Source organism: Leptosomus discolor, chromosome 11 (genome assembly GCF_034619465.1).
Source record: "Leptosomus discolor isolate bLepDis1 chromosome 11, bLepDis1.hap2, whole genome shotgun sequence".
NCBI classification, from domain to species: domain Eukaryota; kingdom Metazoa; phylum Chordata; class Aves; order Leptosomiformes; family Leptosomidae; genus Leptosomus; species Leptosomus discolor.
Window position 1 is genome coordinate 7,911,101 of NC_141401.1, and position 23,617 is coordinate 7,934,717.

Consider the following 23,617-nt stretch of genomic DNA (forward strand, 5'->3'; position numbering starts at 1 on the left):
ATATTGTACGCACAGTTTTTCCTAATGCACTTACAGCTTTTGGATAGAGGGCCATCTTTGCCTCTGATGTCAAGTGGCTCTTTTGCATTCACCCTTAGCTTTAATATAGCAGAATTTGAAGCAAAACTACTGTTTTTCTTACAATGTATGTGCAGAAGCCTAATAAGATGATCAGTCATGCTGCTTCATGCATGAGCTTCAGACAGGACTGCAAAAAGTGCTTTAGTGAGGGTTTTTTGGATTCCTGACAAGGCCAGTTACTCTGGAGAGAGCCCTCTCTCCTCTGGATCGTTTCATCCTGCTTTTTCAGTATTCTTCGACGGTTCTGGTAAATGGTGTCAGCTACCTAATCTGCCCCAAATGCATTGTGCAAGCAGGTTTCTTGTGGTATAAAGAGAATTTGTGTCATTGGCAGGGCTTCAGCTTCATGTCAAAAGTCAGACTTTCCTCAAGCACAGTGTTTTGTGACTAAGCCCTAGGCTGGTGATGTTTTGTGGAAAACTGGATAAGGCTTCCCTTGTTTCCCTTACTCTTTATGAATTGCTTCAGGATTTTGATGGGAAAATGAACTATAATTTTATCAAGCAGAAAAGTTTTATGCATGAAACCCGGATGTGTTGTACAATAGATTCTTTCTAGTGGTGTATAAATAAAAGCATTGTGGCAGAATGATTCTCATTTATACGTGTTGCCGTTGAATTGGCAGTTCTGATTCAGTTACCCTGATTTGCCAGCGAATTTAACAGATGCACATCCTTTGCTTAATAGCTGAAGAATGATAAAAATACTAAGTAGGCTTTCACCTGAGCATCTAATTTGAGAGCACCTAACGATACAGGGAACAGGCTGTATCCTGAGCACACGAAACAGTTCTGGAAAACATTTCCACTTCCTCTTGAACTGTCTAAATATGCAAACTATGTTTTTAAAATCGGTGGGCTAAGATTGCAGTCTAACATGTCACCCCCCACCACCCCTCCGATCTTTTCCAGGCACGCAGGCGTTCGGCGGCCCCACGGGTTCCTCGGTTCAGAGGTACAGTATTCTGGGGGTACCATGACTCTTCTGGTGGGACTCCTGTGGTGGGCTCTGGTTTGGACACCCAAAAGCATCCCTGGCACCAGTGCACTTCAGCCGAAATCACAAGTTGTCAGGCTTGTGAAAATCAGTGCTGTATTCCTAAAGGCTGAAGGGTATTTTTAGATCATAGAATATGAAAGTTTGTTCTATGACTTGTATCTAACAAGGCTTTGTGTTTATTCATAGCTAATAACAGATTATGTATTATCGAACAGTATCAGTTTACCCTGAATTATATTTTACACTAAAAGTAGTTGTTTTGGTTAATTCTGTCTATATTTCTATAAGAAAGGCCAAAATGGTCGTGTTTTTATACGTTACTTTTCATCATTGCAAGCTGTAGAGAGGAGATAATCTTTCTGGTGGGTGCTGGCTTTAAAAGCACTTCCCTGGAGGAAGGATGTTTGTGGCACTGAAGGAGCTGGGTGTCTGATAGTTTCAGCTTTATTTTGTGGCTGGGAGGCTCTCCATCTCTGCTTGTTGCTGTTTTCTCCTCGATTTCATTTGTTTTTCTGTCGTTCTGCTTCTGGTTTGTGTTGTACTTCCTATTGACAGGCTGTGTCCTTTCCTTTAATGAAATAATAATTTCCTCTGTGATTTCTGATTCTCCATAAAAGCTGAAGAAGTCCTAAGCTTGTGCATGTAAAGACTGGCAGAAAATATTTGGTGTCCCAGAGATGCCTGAATTAATATAAATAATCATTGCTGTTTATTACGCAGTATTGGTGTTCTCATCTCTCAGGGGAGGCTTTGCAGACTGTGGTTTTTGTTAAAGACACTCACTGCCTTTTCAGAGTTCATTAGATGTCTGTCTCTGGAAGGAGATTTCTCTCTAAAGGATGTGTGCGTGTCTATCCCTTTCTGTCTGAAATATCGATGAATAAATGCCAAGACTGAACGTGTGTCTGCAATACTGGCCGTGTAAATGGACAGATGCTGGTTAGTGGTTATTTGGGCACGGGAGCAGCAGAGGGTGCTCTGGCATGGTTTGAGAATGGAGATTGCTTAAAAAGAGATAACAGAGTCCTTGAAATATGTGACAAACTTACTGGATTGGTATTTTGTCTTCACTTTGCCTTCTCTGGTATAACACCATAAAGCCGCCTGTGACTCTGTTGGATAATAAATGCATTTGTCCTTTAAAAAAGAGAATCTATCCATTTAATAGGTGCTTTGGGAGGAAAAAAAAAAAATAAAAGCAACCTCTTCCTTTTTTGATTTCAGCATATCTGAAGAGAGCAGCAGTGTCCCAGCTGGTAAAAGTGTAACAAAAGTCAGTCGCACCTTCAGCTACCTCAGGAATAAAATGTCCAGCAGCAAGAAGAGCAAAGTAAGTGCTTCTTGTGATTTATGCAGCCAGGAAATACCCATACGTAGCAGACACGAATTCTGTATTTCAGTGTGTTTCCATAGGGTGATATTTATTTCTTTGCCTGACTTTCTTCACTTTTTTCCTCCTTTCTTTCTTTTGCGAGGGGAGGATTGTCAGTGGGTTAATAGGGAATAGCTACATGGGAAATCTTAACACCCCAAAATTGAAATGCATCTGAGGTCAGTTTTCCTGTGCAATGTTTTTGCCTCTTTTACCCACAGAAAGAAGCTTCATTTATTACAGAGAATAGATGGTGCTCTGGCATGAGTTATGGCTTTGCAGTGATTGATGGGACTAATTTTTACAGAACCCGAGAGGTGTTTAATAAAATGAGGACAGGAGCTGTAAGAAGGGACTGGCTGCCGAAGGCTGTATTGTGTTTACCTTTATTTTCACCTTTGCTATAAAGTTCCTGTGCACTGCTAGAGAAGTTGCTCAAACTGTTACCTTTAGTGATGGCCAATATTTATATTTTCCCCTTTTTCCCATCCTTGAAGCTCTGGGATTTAATTTGCTGAAGGTTAAACGCTGGTCAGCGCAGCTGAATTTCCTGGGAACAGCACTGGTTACAGAAATAATTACATCAGTGCTAAATACTTCACGCAAATGGGCTGTTGTTGCCTTAGGTGGTCCCCTGAAGATTAATATATGCTTGGGTTTTTTTTTGGCTTGGTTAGATTCTTTGGCTCTTGAATCTCACCTCAGTTTATCATACCTGACAGAAGCTAAGAGCACCTTACCTCACAGTGGGCAGTGTGTGTTATATAGTTAGGTGATGTGTAGCTAATGTGATGGTAGATAGTATTGGAAGGCCCCTGAGACGTGGAATTAGGTGTTCTGATGAGTGTCTGAATAGCAAACAGGAAACGAAATGTGGCATAACGAGCGTTGTGCCTACGCAGAGTGAGTCTGGGCTGGAGCACAGTACGCGTACGGGAGGGGTCACGTTTCATCTGCACAGGCAAACTTGATTTTAGCCTTTCCCAGCATAAAAGCACTTGGTGTTTCAGCCTGAGTGTTCCTCAAACATAGCCTGGTTTGTGTGCTCTCATCGTCCAACGCACGTTTTGATACACGGTTTTGGAAGGTTGCATCACCCTTGCAATGAGGTACCAGCTGTCGTGAGATCAGTCACCCTAACGCACAGTTCCTCTTTATGGATCTGCCTTTCAAGGTGCAAGCTGCTGAGCAGCTTTAAGACAGGGCTGTTCCCTGCTGCGAAGTACGATGTCAAAAGAACCCGTCTGTTCACATAGAAACCGCTGTGCAAACCACTAGCGAGAAGTTGTGGAGCACGTTGCACAGCCTGCGAACGAGACTGGAAATTCGTTAACTGGCTCTTGCAAGTACTAGAGATATACACACACTCAAACCTATATATATATTAAAAAAAGAAATCTGGTTGGGACAGGTAAGAAAATATATCAGAATGGCTTTGAGATACTTGCTCTGCTCTTGTTAAATAAGTGCAGTTTCATTTCACTGATTTCATGATTGTCTAAAGCTGTTGATAAAGAATTGCTCCAAAATCCCAACGATAATACACACTACAAAAATTGCAGCTCGTATCAGTTGTGATATTTTTACTTAAATAAAAAGCCATAATACCCTTCTAATTACAATTTCTTCTCTGCTCGTGGTGGAATGCGTTTTGCATGACATACATTTTTAGGGCTTCAGCTGTACATGTAAATAATTTGACCTAAAAATTCTTGGGAACACTGATTTCTCAGAAGGGTTATGGCCGGTGAAAACATGTAAGAGTTAAAAAGCAAAACAACAAACCTTGAAAGAGGAAGTTGGGCAGGAAGAGTTGGTTTCTGCTGCTGTCTGGGCTGTCAGGAGGGAGAGAGGCTTCAGCTTCTTTCCAACTAGGTTTTGCTTGTCTCCAAACCTTCAGAAATGCACTGTTTTCTAAGATGAACCATAAAGTAAAGCACCTCTGAGCCTGCTGATGGCAACAGTTCTTTTTGAAAATGGGTAAACAGTTATGTAAAAAAGCCCTTAAAGTGAAGGGGTGTTTGGAGTGTTCACTGGAGCAGATACTGATAGAAGTTTGTGTGAATTTACCCATGTCTGCCATGTGCTTTGTGTTATTCGGGGATTAGTCAGCGAATCTCTTGAACAGCAGCATGCACTGGTTCACGTTTGTGAAGTCTAAAACGTGCTCTATCTCTGTCAATTAGAAAAAAAAACCGAACTAATTTTCTTCATTTTGGTAAAGTTTCTGGGAAATGACGACAAAAAAATTAGCGTGAGTAATTTCTGTTTGTCCTTGACTTGCGTAGTAATTAGGCAGCACTGTAGCACCAACAGCGTTTCAGTGTCCATAGTAAGAGTTGTAAGTGTTTGAAAGGACGAGGAGACAGGGACTGTTTGTGACCTGTAGAGCAGAAGGAGCCACAAACACGTGAAACCTTTCTGTCTGGAAGATCTTCTGCAGCACTTTGTTTACCAAAGTACTACATAGCAGCACTGGGGTATGTTAGAATTCACTTTTTCTGTATCTCAGACATCACAGAGGGTTTGATTTACCACCCTCTGCCTTTTGAATGGGTGGTCTTGTATTGTATAAAATGTATAAAATATTAATCCCATCCTTTCCTGCCTGTGGGTTTTTTGGATGGGGTTTTTTTTGGCTTGTTTTTTTTTTAGTAGTGGAAGCTGGGGTAGGGCAAGATGAAAGCAATAGCAAAGTAGCTAAAATAATCTTCAAGGAAGTTAGCAGCAATCGTTCTGCCCTCCCCCTTTTGCTCAACTGCTCTCTGACTGCCGTCCCCCTGGCCGGCCGTGCTGGCACCTCTTGGCCGTCGTGATGGGCTGATGCTGGTGGGGAGCAGCTCTCCTGCTCCCAGGGGAAGGATGTCGATAAGACGGAGTAGATTTGCTGAAGTACCTCAAATAACAGTGAAGCTAGTAGGACTTAAGCACTGGGAGGTAAGAGCTTTGTGGTTATTTCGGAGCAGTATCTGCTGCTGCAGTGCACGGTCTGTTATTGTGGGCTGTACGACCGAGTCGTGGTGCCCGTCATGTCTGTCAGTGCACATCGGTGCAGGTTCAGCCGTTGAGCTGTGCTTCAAGTCACACTGGCAGCTCCTATAGCGCAGGAAAATGGTTTTATTTTCACAATCTTTTTTTTTAAAAAAAAAAAAAAAAAAAAAATCTCGTTTTGAGACCTTGTATTTCAGTGGTGTGGCTGGCATCCCGTGTATGAAGTTTGTGTTTCCTCCTTGAAAGTGGTGCACCCGTTTCCTGTTTTTCCTGGGGTTGCTCAGCTTTAATTAAAATGTTTTTTACAGTGATTTTTATGAAAACAGGGTATTATTCCAGACTCTAGAATTACTGGTCTTTGCAGTAAACATCAGGTACATTTAACGTAGAGGTTGGTCAATCTCCTTTCGGCATTTTTAGTGTGAGAGTTGCAAGATCTGCCTTGAGCGTAGGGTCATCTTTTCTCCTGGAGCTTGCGAGTCCTGGCAATAGAGCAAAACTCCAGGTGTCAACTTGGTACCATTGGCCAGGGGCTAAACTGCAGACTTTTAGTTCTTGAATCCTGCCAGGCTGGACATGGTTAAAGGTGGGCAGGTCAGCGGATGGAGAACAGGGCTGTGGGAGGAGGTTTACGTGGGGTGATGATCCGAGCTGAGATGATCCGAGCTGATGGCTCCAGGGAGGCAGAGATGTGCTGCAAAGCAGACCCTTCCTGGCAGGTTTTCTGCTTCAGACGGGATTATTCCATATGGTAGTGCTCCTGGTTTTGCTTATTTGCAGAACAAAATCGCATTTGGGGCCAGTAAATAGACTTTCTGTTTATGAGGCTTTGCAGAGACCCTGACAACTGGCATTTTGCCTGGGCTGTGTTGGGAGAGGGGAAACCTTAGGCTGAGTTACTGATTGTGTGAGTGTGTCATCAAAGGCTCAACAGTTTCCCTGCCGGTGACTGCAGGGCTCAATGCTTCTTTTAACCGCTTCATGGCGGTTGCTCACATGGGCTGCTCTGCAGCTCACTGATACTTAGGCTGTGACAATATTTACCAAAGGGCATGTGGCATATAAATAACAAAATGCAAAGATAAGCTTACAGAAGCCTTTACCGGTTTCTGGTTAAGCTTCTCTTTCAGATGCCATGAAATCTGCAGTAACAGTTAAAATACAGATCTGGAGCTGAATTGTATGGTAAACATTTTGTAGGGTGGAACATAGAAGGACAAGGAGTCGCTGTAATTCAAATTTGGAGTTTTTCTGTGGAGTTTCCTTTAAAAATTGTTTGGGAGAATTCCACATCCACGAAAGGCCGCAGGGAAAAACATTTCAAATCTTTAGTATTTAGCATTTTCTGTCTCAGGTAGCAATAGAAAGGTAAGCAAAAAGTTGGAGAAGCTGGCTGTGTTTGTCATCTTTCCAAAGCTGAGTAGCCCAGAGGTTGGACCATGGTTTACAGATGATCAGATAACCTTTTATGGTCTTACTGTTGTTCCTCAGCCTTTCTGTGGTGCCATATTTTGAGAGTTTGTGAAAGATCAATTTCCCCAAAAAGCTCCGTGTGGTTACTTGGGGTTCCATGAAACTGTTGAAAAAGTTGCTAGTCAGAAGGAAAAAGGAGGTGGAAATACTCTGGCAGTAATGCTGTACAGGCACCAAGGACGAGCTTGTGTTCTTCATTAAAAATGCACTTGCAAAACACGAGTCATATGGGTTGGCCTTAAAAATTGACTGTGGTGAAAGTTTGATATGCATTACACACGGTGTTTGTATTTAACACAATTCATTGAAAGGGCTGAAAAGATTGATGAGAGCCCAGAAGAAGAAAAGAGTTAAGTCTTTAAACCAGGCAAATATATAACAAAGGTGGGAGAAAATAGCTGCCTTCAGAACAGACTCATTTTCATCTCTGCTGGTGAGATACCCGTGCAAAAGGCTCTGTGAGTCAATAGGATGTTAATCCACATCCATGGGGGCTGTAAGCTGATTTTTTTTAGAGAGCTGTGCAGACACATCACTATTGTTAAGGTGTGTATCGATCGATATCGTCAGAGTGCCAAAGGCAAACGCTGATGAATTTGTAACTAGAGGACAGACCTCTGCGATGTAGCGAGACATTTGTTCATTTTCTCTCGTCAGGAAAAAGAGAAAGATAAAGAGAAGACTAAAGAGAAGGAAAAAGACTCCAAGGAGAAAGAAAAAGATAAGAAACTGTTAAACGGACATCTCTTCACTGCGACGTCCGTTGTAGCCCAAGCAACCTGTTACCACTGTATGAAACCTTTCAATAAGGATTCGTACTACTGCGCAAGTAAGTCAGGGGTCTTCCCCCCTTCCTTTTGTTTTTCATTAAATATGACATGGGAACTGCAAACCTTACGCTTTGTTTTCCTCTTTCTTAAGGATTTGGGGTGGGAGGGAGACTTTGGAGACAGTGATTCATGGAGCAGTGTGTTACCTTATGGAAGCTGGACTGAAATGAGCTGTGGCTGCAAGGGGGTGTCCTGCAACCTTCTTCCTAGCCTGTCCTCAGACATCTCAGCATCCCGTGGGGTTTTCTGCCCCTGCTTGTTGGGATGTATCAGTCAGCTGGAGGACTTTGGTTATTTCAGCTGCATGTTATGGCTTGGGGCTGAGGTGCTTTGTTAAGATGCATGGAGGACAGGGAAAGCTGACTTGGATCATGGCTTGTGTTTCCAATGGGGAAAAAAATGTCCCACCTGTCCGTAGTGTATTGCTTTCGTTGTCTGAAATACTGCTTTGGTAAGCCCTCAGTGAGAACAGCATGATACGAAAAGGAAATACTGACCCTCTTCTCCCTTTACATATGAAATTGCATCACAGGTCAAATGGCAACTACCTGTGTGCACGTAAAGTACGTGCAGTACAGCGCAGGCAGCACGGGAACCACGGCGGAGGGTTTCTGCGAGACTGGTGATTTTGTTCTCTTTTCTTATCAGACAGTTTCTCATGCCTGTAGCTCGATAAGGTCGGCAGCATTTGTGTGGTCAAGACCAGAGTGGTGACTGGTTTACCCAGCAACCCAAAGCTACAGAATATGCAGACAAAAATGTCTTTTTCCCACTGCAGCTCAGGGCTCTCTGTTCCTCACCGTTAGTGGTATTTTTTCTCCACTAGCCTAGAGATGAGTTGAAGCGTATATGGGAATTGCTCCCAGCCTGCAGCAGGAGGCTTTGTCTGTTCCTTCTGGTGGATGAGCAGTGTGTAAAACATCTCTGGTGAGGAGGGGAAGGAGCAGCCAGCTGAATCCCGAAAGGCAGTTTTGAGTTTCCTGGAAAAGAAGAGGTTTCAGCACAGTTGTTTGCATGAGACACGCTCTGTGTCAGACTGATGGGAAATGGAAAACATCAACAATTACAAGCTCTCAAATGCATCCTCGCCCTTTCCCCAATCGACTTTCTTAACAGCTTCTGAAGCCACTTAGAAAATCAAACATATCCAGATTTAATTCTCTGTATCCTGATGAGTTAAAATAATCCAACCAGATCATATGTTTTAGCATAGACGTTCTTTCCTTATTTTTCAAGGTACAACAGAAACTTACTGAAAGTTTTATGCATTGGCCAGAAAATGAATGCCACAAGGAAGGTTTGGTCAGGGCCCAGGTTGTAAGCTCACATTTGAGGTCCTTTCTCCCATCGCATCTTAAAATCAGCCATCAAATGCCTTGGAAATGACTGATGAGCAGCAGCAACCTGCCTCTGTTGTTCCTGTGCTGTTGTAGACTACTTTTTTCTACAGAAGTGGCAGTGCTTTACTGCTACCATCACTGCTCTGTCTCGCCCATGGATGACTTTTTCTTGATGACTTTTTCTTAATGCCTTTTAAAGTGCTGGATCATTTTAAATCAAATGTCTCAACTTTTCAATGACACCCCCAGCTTCCTGAAACAGTTAATCAATGCTGAAAGATTCAGCAAGCAAAAAGATCCTGATTTTTTTAATAGCTCTCTGCCTGGCCTTTTCTATTTTTTATGATCAGTGATGCAGAAAAGAAGCTTTTTGGGGTTTTAATTATTAATACTATTGATACAGAGGAGTTGGAGGAACTTCTCCCTGCTGAAGAGTTGAATTGGAAGAATCAAGTCCCTGAAACCAGTTTTTTGATCTAAAAAATCAAAATGCTCTAGTGTTAAATGGTAAATAATAAAGAGCTGCCTTCAGGCTTTCAAGGCTTCAGTAATGGTTCTGAATTGTCTCACTGCCTCTTTTCATGCACCCGAAGCAGGTTCTGTCCCTCTTCCTTGTTTGATCTGAAAGATGATACTGCTTGTGGGTTTTTGCAAGAACTGGCAGGTTTGTTTCTACTGTCTCTCTTGCACAGGAAACTGTGGGACACTGACAGAATAGCAACGCCCTATGGCCTTACCCTTACCTCTCTCAAAGCATCAGAAGAATTATGGGCTTTTATTAAGTAGGCCCAAATGTAAGAAGTTTTAGGAATGTGAGCATATTTTATCATTCTGGGCATGGAATTTTTTCCTTTCATATTTCTTCTAGAAATAATTCAGAACTGTACACTTACATTGCAACATACAATTAAAGTATAATTTATGATCTGTGGAAATATCATAGAATCACAGAATACCAGGTTGGAAGGGACCTCAAGGATCATCTAGCCCAACCTTCAAGGTAAAAATATAGTTTAAATGACATGGCCCTGTCAAGCTGAGTCTTAAAACTGTCCAATGTAGGGGAATCCACCACTTCCCTTGGGAGATTATTCCAATGTCTAACTGTCCTCATGGTGAAAAAGTTTCTTCTAGAGTCCAATCGGAATCTCCCCAGGAGCGACTTGTATCCATTACCCCTCGTCTTTTCCATGTGACTCCTCATAAAAAGGGAGACTCCATCTTCTCGGTAGCCACCCTGTATGTACTGGTACATGGTAATAAGGTCTCCCCTAAGCCTTCTCTTCTCAAGTCTGAACAAACCCAGTTTTCTCAGCCTTTCTTCATATGGCAGGTCTTCCAGTCCTCTGATCATCTTCATGGCCCTTCTCTGGACCCTTTCCAGCTTGTCCACATCTTTTTTTGTGTAGCAGGGACCAAAACAAAACAAAAGAAAAAAGTATTTTCATGAATGAGTGGAACTAACAGATTTTATCTAAGTTACTGAGTCTCATCTGAGAGCATTAGACTTGTGATCTTTCATCTGTCAGAAGAGTTAATGCTCCAAACCCAATTACGAATTATTGTGGAAAAAAAACCCCAGTTTTATCATCTTTGAAAATTCTGATGACCAGAAGTCTGCTGGCAGAGATCATGGTATTCCGAAAAAGACACACAGGTTTTGCTCTGGCCTATATGCAGCGAAGGGCGGTGTCAGAACATGATGCTCTTTGCATTGGTAAACGTGGTTTCAGACCAAACCAGTGGCTTCAGTCTGGGTTTCAGCAGGAATTCCCACCCTTCCCAGACGCGGTCACCTGACAGATGCTCCTGTTACTTTTTCTGATAATTCTGTAGTACAGTAGCACTTGGTTCCTGTACTGTAGATCCTGGCTGTGATATGTCTGAGTTTATGTAAATTAATTTTCCTGTCCTTTTCCTGCCTTTTGGATCCCATAATCCTTGTCTTGATAAGAACGGTATTTGTGTTTTCAGAGAAAATATTGGCCCTCCAATTGGTTTCTGTTTCTGTGTCTTGCTTTTGCTTTCCACCTTGTCTTTCAGAGGAATAACTCCATCTTTTTGCTTTCTTTTCTTTTTTTCTTTTTTTTTTTAATTTATGAACCATTAGGACCCTGGCGACTCAACCTTGCATTGTTTTTTAAACAGAATTTCCTGTTAAATTCCATGAGGAAATCTTGTTAGCAAACAAAGGGCTAATTATTGGGAAAGTAGACTGTTTCTCAGTATCTGTAGCTACTCATGTAAACCTCAATGATGCCTGAAAGTTGTAATTCTCAGTTGTGCAAGATAATAGTTCAGTTTACAAACGGCAAAAACTGACCTCTTTTCCGTGGCTTTTTGTTTAATTGGTTGGGTTTTTTTTTTTTACTTTTGACAGACTGCAATGCAATTGTTCACAAAGGCTGTAAGGAGAGCTTTGCTTCTTGTGCAAAGGTCAAAATGAAGGTAAGAGATTTCGTCTACTGAATAAACAAAAAGGTTTAAACAATTTTTCATGCAGATATATAACACCTGCAGTACGTCCCAAACTTTCCAGCTTGTTGGAAAGAACCTCAGCCCCTGTACTATAGTGAATAATTTCTCTGGGCTCTCCTGAAATTCCCCAGAACCACATGCTAATACAGTAGTTGTCCCTGGGACTCTGTGAATGCTCCAGGTCACAGGGTGTTTGTTGGCAGTGAATTCCATGCAGTGTTCCCTGCAGTACGTAGGGACCGTATGGCGAGGTGGTGGTGGTGCCACTTCACTAGCACAATTCAGGGGTGTCCAGCACCCTTAAATACCATATCTCTTAGTTCTCAAACGCTACATCCTGTGATGCAGCACCATGTGTATATAGCTATAAGAACTGTTAAATAAGTATGCTTTTTGTATGAGGAATGAGCAGAATTTGTGCTCGCCCCAAATGTGAGGAACCTCCTCTGCAGTATGGTTCTCCAAGCTTGTTAATGTTTATACAATTATGATTTTCAGTTCTCTTCAGTGTTGTCAGCACTTTCTCTTCTCATTTTCCAATTTGCTGCAGATTTCTCCATCTGTTATTTTGCCCATTCATTGATGGCAACTGCGGGGGGCGGGGGGTGTCCATGTGTATGTGCAGCATGTATATATGTGTGTGTATATATATAAAATACACTTGCAGGCGAGAACCGGTCTGTTCTGAGAGGATTCAGCAAAAACATAGCTTTTTAATTCTAGTTATGTGGCACATATGAGATGGGAGAAGTGAGGAAGAAATTACAGTGAATTTCATTTTTCTTTCAGCCACAGAGAGGGATGCTACAGGCACATGATACCTCTTCGTTACCCACAGTAACCATGAGAAACAAAAGTAAGAAAATTTCCTTTCCTTTCCTTTGTTGATGGTCTGTATCTGCTGCTTTTAACTATTCTGACAACTAATGTTCGATGCTATAGAAAGATAAGCATTTATCAAAGCAGAGATGGGAGCATCTTCTGTGCATGATAAGCAGTGTTTGGGATTTCAGAAGTTGTACTGAAGTTGCACAGAGTTCATCCACTTCTGAAGCGTCCACGTAGCTTTAAGCAAATGTAAAGTCATCTCAGATTCAGAATAACTACTTAACTGCTGTAGCTTGCTGAAGGCCTGTGGCTAATAAGTCCACAAGATCTGGAAGACGCAGCATATGTCCATGGGTCCAAGTGTATATTTCTGGACATGTAGATCCCACCTAGATCTCTTAAGCATAGTGCAAAGCAGTCAGTTCTGCCCAGGGGTCGATGTGCCTCCCTTCGTACGGCCGTTTCTAACAGCTGAGATCTAGTGATGACTCCAGGAAGAAAAGGAAGTGCATTTTAGAGGCTGGTTTCCTTAAGCCGTCATCGTTGCAGTTGCGCGAGCTGACTTTTCGCTGACAATTCCCTTCCAGGCTCACAACCGAAGGAGCGCCCTCGCTCTGCCATACTTGCTCCTGATGAAAACACCGTAACCTCAATATTCAATAACAGGAGATCACAGCAGACTACAGCACTTTCGAAAAGTGTCTCCATACAGAACATCGCAGGGTAAGGTTCCTCCCTGCGCGCGTGAGTATGTGTGTATTATCTGACACTGCGAGCACAGAGAAATTCAGATCTCATTAAAAGTGAATTCATGTATTATGATTTGTGTTAAAGGTACAAAAGAGGATCATGAAACCAGAAATACCCATATTATATATGATACCATCAGTTGTCTTCTGCTCAATCAGATTGTCTGAGTTAGTTTAGTCGTGGCATGAGTTCAGAGGCATCTGAGTTGGCCTGGTTATATTCAAGGCCACTTCATAGAGATGCTCTGGATTCCAGGAGGAAATTCCCTTGCCTTGGGCTGGGTGCTGTGCAAGCACACATTTGCAGGTGTTTTAGGACTGCATTGTACATAATTAATTACAAAAAATCTTACAAGGAAATCTGATGATTCCTACACTACCTGCATATTGAGCAGTTCTACACACAAGGCAATAGCATGGGCTGGCATGCTCTGGACCACCTCTATGCCCTGGCTGTTTGTGGTGAAATTTGTTTCAGTCCATTTTTCTGATCTTTCTCAGAGCTAGCAATAAGGACTCTGGGATAGACTTTTGTGTTGCATTTTTGCACTGCTTGCACCAAGGACAACGAGGATGGGAAGTGACTGTAAAATGGAAAGTGATGAAAAGGAGTTATCCAAACCATAAAACCTCAGGTGTGATTCTGTATAGAAGCAGCACCGTCACTCAGAACTGTAGATCTTGCAGCTTGTTGAGCCCCAACGGGTAGTTGTTAGAAAACAATTAATAAAAGTACATTTCTGTACGTAGCAGTGCAAGGCGTGCTTTGGTTTTCAATTCATATTTAAAATGCATTTCTTCTGTGTATTTGAAAGTATATTTGCCTGTTTTTTTATGTCATAAGCGATATTCTTGTTTTGTTTTTCTGCAGAGTTGGGAACGATGACAGCTTAATACACACTTGGAAATTCCTGTCACAGTCAACAGACTCCTTACATAAAATCAGCCGGGTGAATGAATCCATGGAGTCACTGGTTGATGAAGGTAAGAGATCCCCATGGCATTTATAGCAAAAGGAAGGTTTCAGTGCTGCTTTCCAGAAATAGAAAATCCATTTTGGCATTTCAGCAAGTGTTTTCCTTTCTAATGGAGAATTAAAGTGCATCTACTTTAATCTTAGAATATTAATGTGATAAAGTAAAACAAAGCCCCACATAGTAATTTCTTTAGCTTGTTGAATTGTGGGAAAACATTTAGAAGATTTCAGTTACAGCCGAGTTACTTGGCATTTAGCTCAGGGACGAACATTTCCTCTTTCATTCTGCTTCTCTGGCCCATTCATACAGCCACAGATTTTGCACTCTGTCCCCTTTTTCATGCTGACGTCTTGCATTTTGTATTTTTCCTAGAGTGAGGAAGGAAGAAACGTATTCTTTAGTTTTGTGGGTTTGAAAGTGAAGTCAGTTAAATAAATTAAGCTTAAATACTTTTTTATATGGTGCTTTTTTAGGATATGATCAGTATTTTTACACCTTAGCCAGTATTTACCTGAAAAGAACAGAATGGCCTTCATTTATTAAGAACTAAACAAGGGCATGCTTATGGTGTCAAGAGAAAATCTCCCAGTTCCTGCACAAATGAGCAATCTTTCTTAAAGAGATATATATGTGTGTATGTAATGTATGTAGTGTTCACTTCTACCTGTATCAGTTCTGGCTTTCTAAGCTTGAAAACATAGACTTCACATAGCTCTAAGTTCCCTTGATGCAGTGGTGTAAATGAAGGAAGACAAACTGGGTGTTGTGTGTTTTTATTTGTCTGCGATGTTGTTGCATTGCAGATAAAGAATCCGTTGTCTTTCGTCTGAGCTAGAGGTTGGTCTGTGTGAAAAGGGTGAACTAGTTCTGTGCAAGTAGCAAATAACCTTTAGAAGCACTTTTCATAACGTGGTCCTTACGTGGTGTAATTCCATATGGTCATTTTTGTGTCAGTAAAGGAGAATGTGTGTGATGTCTGTGGTATGACAGAGAAAGCCTAAACCTAAGTGAATAGACAGGAATCTCAAGTGAGACAAATTACCCACATCCTAATGGCACTTACATTGCTTTGTGGAGGTGCGGATATGAATGAAGGACAGCTGATGGGAGACCTGGAATTAGATTCCAAGCAGCTGGAGGCAGAGTCCTGGAGCCAAGTTGTGGACAGCAAGTTCCTACAGCAGCAAAACAAAGATGTTGTCAAACGGCAAGATGTCATTTATGGTGAGATACCTGCATCTTAATTTTTCGCTCATTGTAGCTAGCTTGTTGATATACTTGCATGCATGGATTTGGGAAGCTTTAGGTCAGCGAATAGGAACATTGACTTGGTTTCCTCAGAAGCAAAGTTTTATTCTTCAGATTCTTAGAAACGTAATGTGTTCTATGAAAGCCTTCTTTCTGAATTTCATGTATCCGGAAGCCATCAAAAAACCCCAGAAATTGCCTCTCATCATTTGTCTGCTGATGACATTTAAGGTCCGTTGCAGCAGAGCAGCTAGCTGGAAGTCTCCTCGTGCCGCATGCAAGAGCTGTTTTGATGGCAAAAGCACACCGTGGTGAGGCTGGCAGTGAGGTGTTAGGAAGGAGCAGATAACAGTGCTGAAGGTTCAGACCTCAGCAGCAATGTCCAAAGCTCTTTACTGTGGGACTCCTTTGCCCCCCCTATTTCTCCCACACGTGAAACTGCTTTTTGATGTTTCAGTTTTCTAAAACCACTTAGAGAAGCCCAGTTATGGAAAAGCTTTCTAATGGCAGCTCTTCCTTTTACTGTACACCCACGTGCTCTACAGTGACCTTGGTTTTGACCTTGTCCTCATCCTGTACAGAGCTAATGCAGACTGAAATGCATCATGTCCGCACCCTGAAGATCATGAACGATGTATACAGCGCGGGGATGTTAAAGGAACTGCAGTATGATCAACAAGTTGTGGACAAGATCTTTCCCTGCCTGGAAAACTTGCTGCACATCCACAGTCACTTCTTCCAGCGGATTCTGGAAAGGAAGAAGGAGTCATTGGCAGACAAAAGTGAAAAGAACTTTGTTATCAAGAGGATAGGTGACATCCTAGTGAATCAAGTAAGCGCTGGAAAATGCTTGTGCTTCTGAGAGCACAGCTGGAAACCAGGCGCTCTTCCTTCCCACCTGTTTATACCTGTTAGATCATCACAGCTAATGGCACCTTTACTCTTCACACATGTAAAAATCTCCACCTCTGCTTTTTGAAGTGCTTTTTGCTCTTTCAGAGGAAGGTCTAATGATGAAAATCAGTTTATGTTGTGGGAGAGAGAAGCATTCCCTGACAGGCATGGACTGTTTGACCATAGCCTGGAGGGCAGGCAGTAGCCCACAGCAAAATATGCTCAGTGTGTTTCTTGGCTGAGTTACTGACCCACTATTTAACTTCGGGTGGGTCATTTTGCTTTTCTTTATCTGCTCTTTCTCCCTTCTTCTTTTTGTGTGTCCTGACTATTTTGTTGTTGGCTTTTAAGGCCTGTGAGTTAATAACAGATTTTGCAGTAAGTGTGAACTCAGTGAAGTCCCAAACTCAGCTCTTTAATTTCTAGAGATCTACTTGCTTGGTTTAGGACGCTTTGGACTAATGTAGTTTCATCAAGTTCTTTTGAGACACGAGCAGGCACTGCTGGGGTGTCACACCAGGAGCTCAGTGCAAACTGCACCTCTGTGTCTCATGTCTTGCAGTTTTCCGGTGAGAGTGCCGAGCGGATGAAGAAAACATATGGCAAATTCTGCGGGCATCACAATGAGGCAGTAAATAACTTCAAAGATCTGTACTCAAAGGACAAGCGGTTTCAGGCATTTGTCAAGGTAGGACCTGGTAGAACAGACAGAGTCAGTGGAAAAATACTTCCTTTCTGCACTCGGGTGAGTGTTTTGCTACAGAACTGAAATTTTCATCTTTGTTTCTTAGAAAAAAATGAGCAGCTCCCTGGTGAGGCGTCTTGGGATTTCTGAATGTATCTTGTTGGTAACACAGAGAATCACAAAGTACCCGGTCCTTTTACAAAGGATACTGCAGTACACCAAAGGTAGGGACTGGTTCCTCTGTTCTAAGCGTGGATTTGTTCCCCCAGTGTAAATTTCTTGGATCCTTTTCAGCTGAAGCAGATTTTCTTAGAATAGACCAACTAGTCCAGTTCTCATTGTCTCACACCACTGTAACGAGGTAACTCAGTTGCATATCCCCACTTAGGATTAGTTATTCAGGTGCCTTGATTTAGTTGTTATAAGTCTGTCTGTAGCTAATAATTATGGAGTAACATGCTTAGACTCCGAAGTCTCCCAGCTTGCTTTTTCTGGTAATGGCTGAAATATCTGGTTAATTTGTGCATTTCATCTATACTGTCTCATATACAAAGTATATTGGAATAGTCCCCAACCTCAATCATGTACGTGAAAGGTTTTGTGAAACTCTTCTTAAGGGGGAAAAATGCAGATTGTCTCATGAAAGTATTGAGAAGTTATAATGCAGGAATTTGGGAGGGAGAAGAGGAATGAAGGAAGGAAGTAAAATCAGGAGGTTAGAGTCCACAAGGATGAAGTGAAATCAAAATGTTTCTCTTCCTTTTCAAAGAAAATGAAGTGGAACATGAAGACTTGACTCAGTCATTAAACCTCGTTAAAGATGTGATTGCTGCAGTCAATAGCAAAGTCAGCAATTATGAAAAGAAGATGCGTCTCGGTGAGATTTACAACCGGACGGATAGCAAGTCCATCATGAGGATGAAGAGCGGCCAGATGTTTGCGAGAGAGGACTTGAGGCATCGGAAGCTCATCCGAGATGGGCCTGTTTCACTAAAAAATGCAGCTGGCCGGTTAAAAGGTAAGAGTATCCTGCCTTCTGCCAGGGGAGGATACAGCTCCCCCTCTCTAGGTGTAGGATTAGTCCTCAGATTGGTGTCTCCAGCCTTTATTTATCCTTCTGCTTTGAGAGGACTTGACAGCGGCTTTCCCCAAGCTGTACAGTCGCTTCCCAACGCAGCATTTCCGATTCCTCACGTTGTTTCTGGGGTGACAGCTGCTTTTCCTCCTGCTGACTGCGTGCCTGCTGAAGGCTTGGGTTGCAGCGATACCGCGGTGTGTCAGCCAAGGAGCGGAGTTGCTGGGGAATCCTTGGGGCCGGGAGAACGTGATGGGGCTGCAGTTGCCCAGAGCAGCGAGTCAGATCTCCGTGCCACGACGCACATGTGCAGCGGTTCCAGGAAACGTGCTTGCTGCATCCGAAACCCAGCCTCAGCTTCCCAGCGGCTCTGCTCACCAGCAGCACAGCCTTTCCTTTGCTCTAAGGGCTGCAGTAGGGCTGCCCAGGCTCAGCGTTACCATCCCAGTCTCACTGGGACTCCAGAGAGGTGTCCCAGGTATTTGTTGCTCTTGAGCTGCTGACGCGAACTGTTCAGGAGAGGCTCTGGTCTCCCTGCTGCTGCCTCTTGTTTGGGCGATGTTTTCTTGAATTGCTTTTTGTTTGTTATCAAGTGGAAATAGTTTTTCTGAAGTGCTGTGCTCTGCTGAGCACTGAAGTTCTCTACTGAATTAAACAGTAAATCTCCCAAGGAAGCCTTCAGCATGGGACCACAGTAGCAGTAAGAGCAGACAGGGCTGTTTCTCAGGCTTGGCAGGAAGGCTGGACTTTCCCTCTCTCGTTCCAGCATCAGCTGATGAAACTATGGTACTTGGGCATGAATGGGGACTGGTAGCCTCGTGCCGTGCTGTGCAGGGAGGCAGTGATAACACGAAATTCCATATTGAGTATGATTTATTTTGAGGTTTTGAAAACAGGAAGTTTACAGATGGTTTCTAGGCACCCGGGGTTACTATTAACATTAGATGGTGGATGAAGCAAGTTAGGCTGCTGTTGTGAAATCTTGTGATAAGTACAGGCTGCATTTGCATTTCTAAGTCATAGAAATGCATAAACATACCTCTGTCTGTAGTGCAAACTCCCAGCGAAAGCAGGTCCTGCAGCCAAGCTGCAGAGCCCAGGGAGAGAGTAGCTAGTCCATACCTTCAGGCTATTTTGCGGGATTTCAAATGGAGCACAGAGAAGTATAGGAAGAACTTTTCTTAGAGGGCTTTAGCATTTCCCCTCTCGCAAAGTGCACAGACAATAGAGAAGAAGGGAGTCAAATGCCGACTTTGCAAACCTTCCAGAGCTTGGAGTTCATTTTGGAGCTTTGATTGAAGTTTGGTGGTTCTTTTATCTGGAACGGATCCTGTCTTCCCAAAACAGAATGGAAGGAATTACCCACAGGATGATTTAACTTTCTGGTTTGTTTCCTCTCTGTCACAAGATTCCCAAGTACATTACACAAAAACTCTTTTGTACTGAGGGCTCTGGGTGGGGCATTATACTCGGTAGTTGCTGTGCAACTTTATGATATGTCATTAGGAGGCTTGGAAGGCTGTACGTGTACTCTGGGAAGAGAGTTTCTTCTGTATTTCTGATTTAAAATCCTCCATTAGCTTGATGTTGTGTTTCCTTCTCCCATGAAAGCAAGCCAGGTCCTACATCTCACACAGGCTCTGTCAGCACCCTTGGAGTCAGCAAGAGTTGTGTTTGTGAGCAGAATCAGCGGTGGCTCCTGAAGTCAGTATTTCCTGGGAAAGAAACTGCAGCTGACAAATGTTACTGCACGATACTTTACACTCTGCAAACCACTCACCCAGAGAACCATAAAACCCAAAACTTCCTGGGCTGATTATTTCGCTTGAGGGATAAAATATTGTTTGAGAAGACAGCGCTTGTGTTCAGCAACTGTTTGGAGCTCTCACTGTTATGCCCACGTCCTGACTGTTAGCAAGCATGTGGCTGGAGAGGAGCACCTCTGCTCCGACAGATGAGAGAAAATCCTGCAGGTTTCCCACGTGCTCTTATGTTCTCCTTAACACAAAGTCAGTTCAGAGCTAACCTGACCCAGCATCTCCAGGAGCTGCCCCTGCTCCTCCTGCTACCTGGGAGGCTGACCCTGCTTCTAGGATTTGCAAAACCAGCCCTACCGCTCCCCAGCACTGGTGTGACTAAAACAAATCTGTTTCAGGGTGGGTTGCAGGGTTATACTGCACTGGTATGCTTTTTCTTTTGCAGAAGTCCAGGCTGTTCTCCTCTCTGATATGCTCATATTCCTTCAGGAGAAGGACCAGAAGTATGTCTTTGCCTCACTGGTAAGGCTTCAACCTTTTCTTCTCATTCGTTTTCTGTGTGAGAGACCCGTGATGTGTGTTGTGCAGTGAAGCCAGCCCTTGCCTGCTAAACAACTTAATTTTCTTGCTTATAACATTTTCGTTTGCTGAGCAGACTCCGTTCTTTTTGATGGGAAAACACGTCCTCGTGCCCCACCTCCCCTTTCTGCAGTGCCTTGGTGCAGCTGATGATTGGCCTTGGAAACCTGCCTGTCACTTGATGCACTTACTGCTTTTGAGTTTGTGCAAATTGAAGCAGCGATTGGGGTGGGAGGGGGCAATGGGATAATGCAAACATTGTAAAAATGAATCTCAGCAGAAGGAAATGCCCTAATACATTGTGAGCCTCTGGGGGGGTGGGGGGGGAGGTGAAATGCCACTGCAGTAAATTCAACAGAGCAGCTTCAAAACATGTCAGAGGAATATATTTGTAATGCACAAGACCAAAAACGTTAGCTTTTGAAGACAGGCCTCATAAAAGGGCTAGGCACGCTGACCTGCTAAAGAAAACCTAGTACCTAATTGAGTCAGGGAGGGCTGTACCTTGCAGGCATGGTCTAGACTGGCTAAACCTTGTGACCTTTCCACTCTTTGAACATGTTGAAAGCTGATAATCTGTTATTCCAGTTCCACCAAGCATCTGCACAGACTCAGTGCCCTACGCAGGGGGAGCTGATTTGCAAGTCCTGCTGGTGAACCCCTTACCAAATCACCCCAGTTGTAGCAGCCTGTGAAATGCACAAAGGGGCTGACTCACATGCAGATGACACAACAGCAACGGGACGTTTTGGGACGTTTTAACCGAGCAGGCTGGTTACACAGAGACTATAGCACACAATGAACGTCATCTGACACACAAGGCTTCTCCATCCAGCTAACAGCAGGGGTTTTGTGGGATTTGAAAGCAGAATGTTACTCCATCCTAGGGTGAGATCATGAAGATAATGTGGGTGAAGCGCACGCTAGCAAGCTGCACTAAGCTTAAGGAGCTGTGATGTCAGTGACAGAGTGTGGGCAGGAGGAGATGAGATCAAAGGTCTTCTGGAGTTAGAGCAAAATATGGTAGAGTTTGCAAAACCGCAAAGTCCATTTTAAATTAATTCTTGGTTGAAGTGGCATAAGGTGAAATTGGTTTTTTCCACAGAACTGATGGAGGAAAGCAAGTCCTTCCCTGTTCTTTGACCCCATTAAAATGATTAGTTTTTTTTAATTAGCCAGTAGGTTCAGAAAATGTTTACAGCCTGAGAGAGGTGGCCATATGGTTATTGGGACCTCTTCAATGCTAGTTTGTATCTGGGAACTAGTACTGTTCACCCTTCTCACCTGTTTCTTTCCGTCTGAAGGACCAGAAATCCACTGTGATCTCTCTGAAGAAGTTGATCGTACGAGAAGTGGCTCATGAAGAGAAGGGTTTGTTCTTGATCAGTATGGGTGTAAAAGATCCTGAAATGGTGGAAGTCCATGCCAGCTCCAAAGAAGAGCGTAACGGCTGGATACAGATCATTCAAGACACAATGAACACCATGTAAGCTACCAAGCTGTTCTTGCAGGGCAGGTGATGCACATGGCCATATTCTGGTAGTAATTGAGACGTGTCTCTTGTCCAGGAATAAAGATGAAGACGAAGGAGTCCCTTGTGAGTCTGAGTTTGAAAAGAAAGTGTCAGATGCAAAAGTGAGAGGACTGAAAGGTAAAATCCTGCCTGGGACAGAGCTGGGGAGCGGTTGTTGAAAAATTTGCAGGAATTGTGTTAGATTTTGTGGTTGAACTATGACTTTTGTTGAAAGAGTTGAGACTCCTGCATCCAGCAAACAGTTGTAATCCGTGTTTGCATCTCACCTTGCTTGCATTATTTTTTTCCTGAGCTTGCTGGGTGCTGTTGCTGTGCAGGATTGCGCAGGGCATGGTTGTATCATCAGGTTCCACTAGATGGGGCCAATGTCTCGGGAATCCTCGGCTTCCTTGCCGAAGCTTTGCTTTTCCATCTTCATCTCTGTTTTCTGTTCACCCCCACAGAACAACTTCAGCAGAAGGATAAGCAGATCCTCCTCTTGCTGGAGGAGAAGACTAAGATCTTCCGGGACATGGCAGACACTTCTGTGCAGGAGGACATGCCAGGCTCCAGGCTGCTCTTCAGAGCCAACACAGAAGAGGCACCAAAAGGAGAGGCCATTATGAAAACTGCAATAAATGAAGGTGAGCAAGTCAGGGTGACATTAATTACACTAACCAATTGACCCAGCTTCAGTGAAGCCATCAGTCCTCAAGCACCAGTTTTGCAGGGGAAGTCTTCTCTTTGTGAGAACGTCAGCATAGATAAGGAGATACAGCTACTCACAGTATTGGCTCAGGGACAGGTAATGAGTGTCAGGAAAGGAAGCAGGTATGGATGGCTGTTGAAGGAGGGCAGAAAAGAAGTCAGCACAGAGAACAACAATGCATTGGATCTGCACTGGGGTCAGGAGCAGCGCAGCGTTTATCCTTGGCTGAAATTTGGACCATTTTTTTTTTAATTTTGACTGGTTTTTTGAATTTTGGATGAATTTTGGACCATTTGGACCTTTTGCTGTGCTTCAGTCTCAGCAAGTTGTGAGAGCGGGGCTCAAGCTCCAGCAGGCTCTTGTGGTGTCTGTGAGGGACAAGCAAGTCTGTTGACCAAGACAAGGGAGATGGAAACTCAGGCAACTTTCTTGTGTGATTTTTGGAGAGGCTAAAAATTATTAAATGCTGTTGTCAGAGCACACCAGGGTTGTCTGGAGGAAGAGAGGGAGGTGTAAGCCCGTGGGGAGCTCCAGGAATTGGAGTTTATGGTCAGACAGACTGAGTTTTTGCAGGGGGTATGCATACTGTTCATATCATTGTCATAGGAACATGGTTTCGTAATACAGCAAAGCGTACTGATCTGAGCTCAGGCAGGGATGAAAATAGCTCAGAAGCCTGAGGTGGTCTTTAACAGAGATATCACTGCTTTTTATCAGTTGAACTCCTGCAAGACCTGGTGAACAGGAGCCTGGGCACTGCCCTCGGACAGCAGGTCAGCAGCACTGCCATGGAACAAGAAGGAGGAGTTGGCCCCATCTCCCTCCCTCGAAGGGCAGAAACTTTTGGAGGATTTGACAGTCATCAGATGAACGCCTCCAAGTGTGAGTAGTTACATGTGTGCACATCAGCATTTGTTAATAATACGTGTCATCGTATCCTCTTGCTTCAGAAGGACTCCAGCAGCTGGTGATTTGGGTTTCCCAGCTCCTCGCCAATAATAGTTGATAGATTAAATAGCAGATTAGGGAAAAAAAGCCT

General features: G+C 43.3%; 1 protein-coding gene across 1 annotated transcript in view; it reads left to right on the top strand.

Annotated features, from left to right (window-relative positions):
• Positions 1 to 23,617, top strand: part of AKAP13 (A-kinase anchoring protein 13) — a 215,651-nt gene that overhangs the window by 184,441 nt on the left and 7,593 nt on the right. The window contains exons 16-32 of the mRNA XM_086471785.1: positions 993 to 1,035; positions 2,305 to 2,410; positions 7,574 to 7,745; positions 11,467 to 11,534; positions 12,354 to 12,420; positions 12,980 to 13,115; positions 14,013 to 14,125; positions 15,196 to 15,342; positions 15,948 to 16,198; positions 16,823 to 16,948; positions 17,052 to 17,169; positions 17,715 to 17,963; positions 20,223 to 20,299; positions 21,661 to 21,842; positions 21,925 to 22,007; positions 22,334 to 22,513; positions 23,296 to 23,460. Of these exons, the coding sequence (XP_086327911.1) occupies positions 993 to 1,035; positions 2,305 to 2,410; positions 7,574 to 7,745; positions 11,467 to 11,534; positions 12,354 to 12,420; positions 12,980 to 13,115; positions 14,013 to 14,125; positions 15,196 to 15,342; positions 15,948 to 16,198; positions 16,823 to 16,948; positions 17,052 to 17,169; positions 17,715 to 17,963; positions 20,223 to 20,299; positions 21,661 to 21,842; positions 21,925 to 22,007; positions 22,334 to 22,513; positions 23,296 to 23,460 (2,283 nt within the window). The remainder of the gene's footprint in view (positions 1 to 992; positions 1,036 to 2,304; positions 2,411 to 7,573; positions 7,746 to 11,466; positions 11,535 to 12,353; positions 12,421 to 12,979; positions 13,116 to 14,012; positions 14,126 to 15,195; positions 15,343 to 15,947; positions 16,199 to 16,822; positions 16,949 to 17,051; positions 17,170 to 17,714; positions 17,964 to 20,222; positions 20,300 to 21,660; positions 21,843 to 21,924; positions 22,008 to 22,333; positions 22,514 to 23,295; positions 23,461 to 23,617) is intronic.